This window comes from Buceros rhinoceros, unplaced genomic scaffold (genome assembly GCF_000710305.1).
Source record: "Buceros rhinoceros silvestris isolate BGI_N320 unplaced genomic scaffold, ASM71030v1 scaffold12653, whole genome shotgun sequence".
Taxonomy (NCBI): Eukaryota; Metazoa; Chordata; class Aves; order Bucerotiformes; family Bucerotidae; genus Buceros; species Buceros rhinoceros.
Genome location: NW_010401917.1, coordinates 25,749 through 27,535, shown reverse-complemented (window position 1 = coordinate 27,535; position 1,787 = coordinate 25,749). Strand labels below are relative to the sequence as shown.

Genomic DNA, 1,787 nt, shown 5'->3' with positions numbered 1-1,787 from the left:
CGGGAGGGCGCCGGGACCCAGCCGCCCCTCCGCCACACACGTTGGCTTCCCACCTGCTCGCAGCCTTGAGGAAGTTTCCCCTCCATCCCAGGCGCTGTGAGGAGAAAGGCAGGAGGTGGCTCAGAGGCGCTGAGCCCCGGCGTGTGAGGGGTGGGCAGGGGGACAGCGAGTGTTCCTCTTGCCTTCCCTGGAGATCTGGGATTGTGCATAGACCATGAACGGATCCGTTTTCAACCAGACTCTCCTAGAGCAGGGAGTTTACCCCAACAGGACCCAGGGCTTGGGGTTACTCATGGCCTGCTGCAACGGGACCAGCTCGGTGCTGGCGACCGACGGCAGCTCCTCGGTCCTGGCGCCCGATGAGAGGAGCCTTTACATCACGCGGGTGGTGCAGATCGCGGTCCTCTGTGTCCTCTCCTTGACTGTGATCTTCGGCATCTTCTTTTTGGGCTGCAACTTGCTCATTAAGTCGGAGAGCATGATTAACTTTCTGGTGAAGGACCGAAGACCTTCTAAGGATGTGGGAGCTGCGATCATGGGACTTTACTGAAGCCACCGGGCTTTTGTAGGCAAGTGAACTGTCTGGACGTGGTGCTGAGATGCACCTTCCCATGTGTTTGGGGCAGCTGGGGTGGGGGTGGAGGGGGGATGAAGGGGTCTTTTAATATATCTGTGTCCATGGGAAAGCAAACCTGTGCTTCCCAGTCAACAAACTCTGTTGTGGTGAATGGGAAAATGTCCCCAGAGCTGTATGGAGCACAATAAATGACCAGCATCGTGTTGCATGCAGAAATGGCTTAAGTTTTGCATGAAACTTGCAGAAGCAGTGATAATGTGCAGATGTGGACTCTCTTCTGCTGTTACCTTGGATACCGCTACCCAGGCAAAAAAAAAAAAGGCAAATAACTAACTACAAAAAGAAAACAAACAAACAAACAAAAAACCAAACCGAAGGGAAAGCAAAATGCCTGGCATGGACCACACACCTTTGGCCATGGGGCAGGGGAAGGGAGGTGCCGTGTGGGTCGTACAACCTCTCTGTGCTACACGCTGTGTCAGTCTGTCTGTATTCCGGACCTCAGGCATGCACCTTCTGGTAGAGTTTCGTAACAGGGAAAGCATGTTCCTCCTTGTTTTTCTCAGCTATCCCGTTAAACGTGTGGTACTTTCTCCTTCCCCTCTATGCTGAAGGAAGAAAAGAACCCAGATAAATGCACCCCCCCTCCTGCTGGTTTTGTACACAACAGCCTCTTTTTCAAGTGCGATATTGTTACAGTCCTTGAGGTTTTTGTAGGTTTTTGTAAACTGGTGAATATTCAGGAAAAAAAGAATCTGTTTCAAAAGTATTTTGTGTTGCCTTCATTTTCTTTCTCTGTGTGTGAAGTTCAGTTATTTTGATCCCAGCACCAGATATAATCATCTCACCTTCCAGCTGAACTCTAATCAGAGATACTTTCTCAGAGCAGAAACTACCGCACATTTTTCACAGACGAGTATCAGTTACCACTAGCAAATAAATTCATCAGGAACCACGTATTTCAGGCTTGTGTTGAATACCTGCAGAGTGCTGAAGCTGAGGTTCATAAAGATGCACGGAGCGCCTCTTGCAAAGCAAGATTGCAGCCTCCGAGTTGAAACCTCCAGCTTCTCTGATCCTGATGAGCTGTCAAAACTGAATTATGTGAGAGGAGGAGGATTCCTGACCTTTGTTCTGTGATGGAATTACAGCTCTGTCTGTGGGTGTGAGATGGAAATAATTTGAGTTTTGTTGCGCCAACAATATTCCT

General features: G+C 49.6%; 1 protein-coding gene across 1 annotated transcript; it reads left to right on the top strand.

Annotated features, from left to right (window-relative positions):
- Positions 1 to 214: 214 nt before the first annotated feature.
- LOC104490200 (reprimo-like protein) lies at positions 215 to 871 on the top strand. Its single transcript, XM_010132456.1, has one exon. It carries the CDS (start codon positions 215 to 217, stop codon positions 548 to 550), a length of 336 nt encoding a protein of 111 aa, XP_010130758.1. The 3' UTR covers positions 551 to 871.
- The last annotated feature ends 916 nt before the right edge of the window (positions 872 to 1,787 follow it).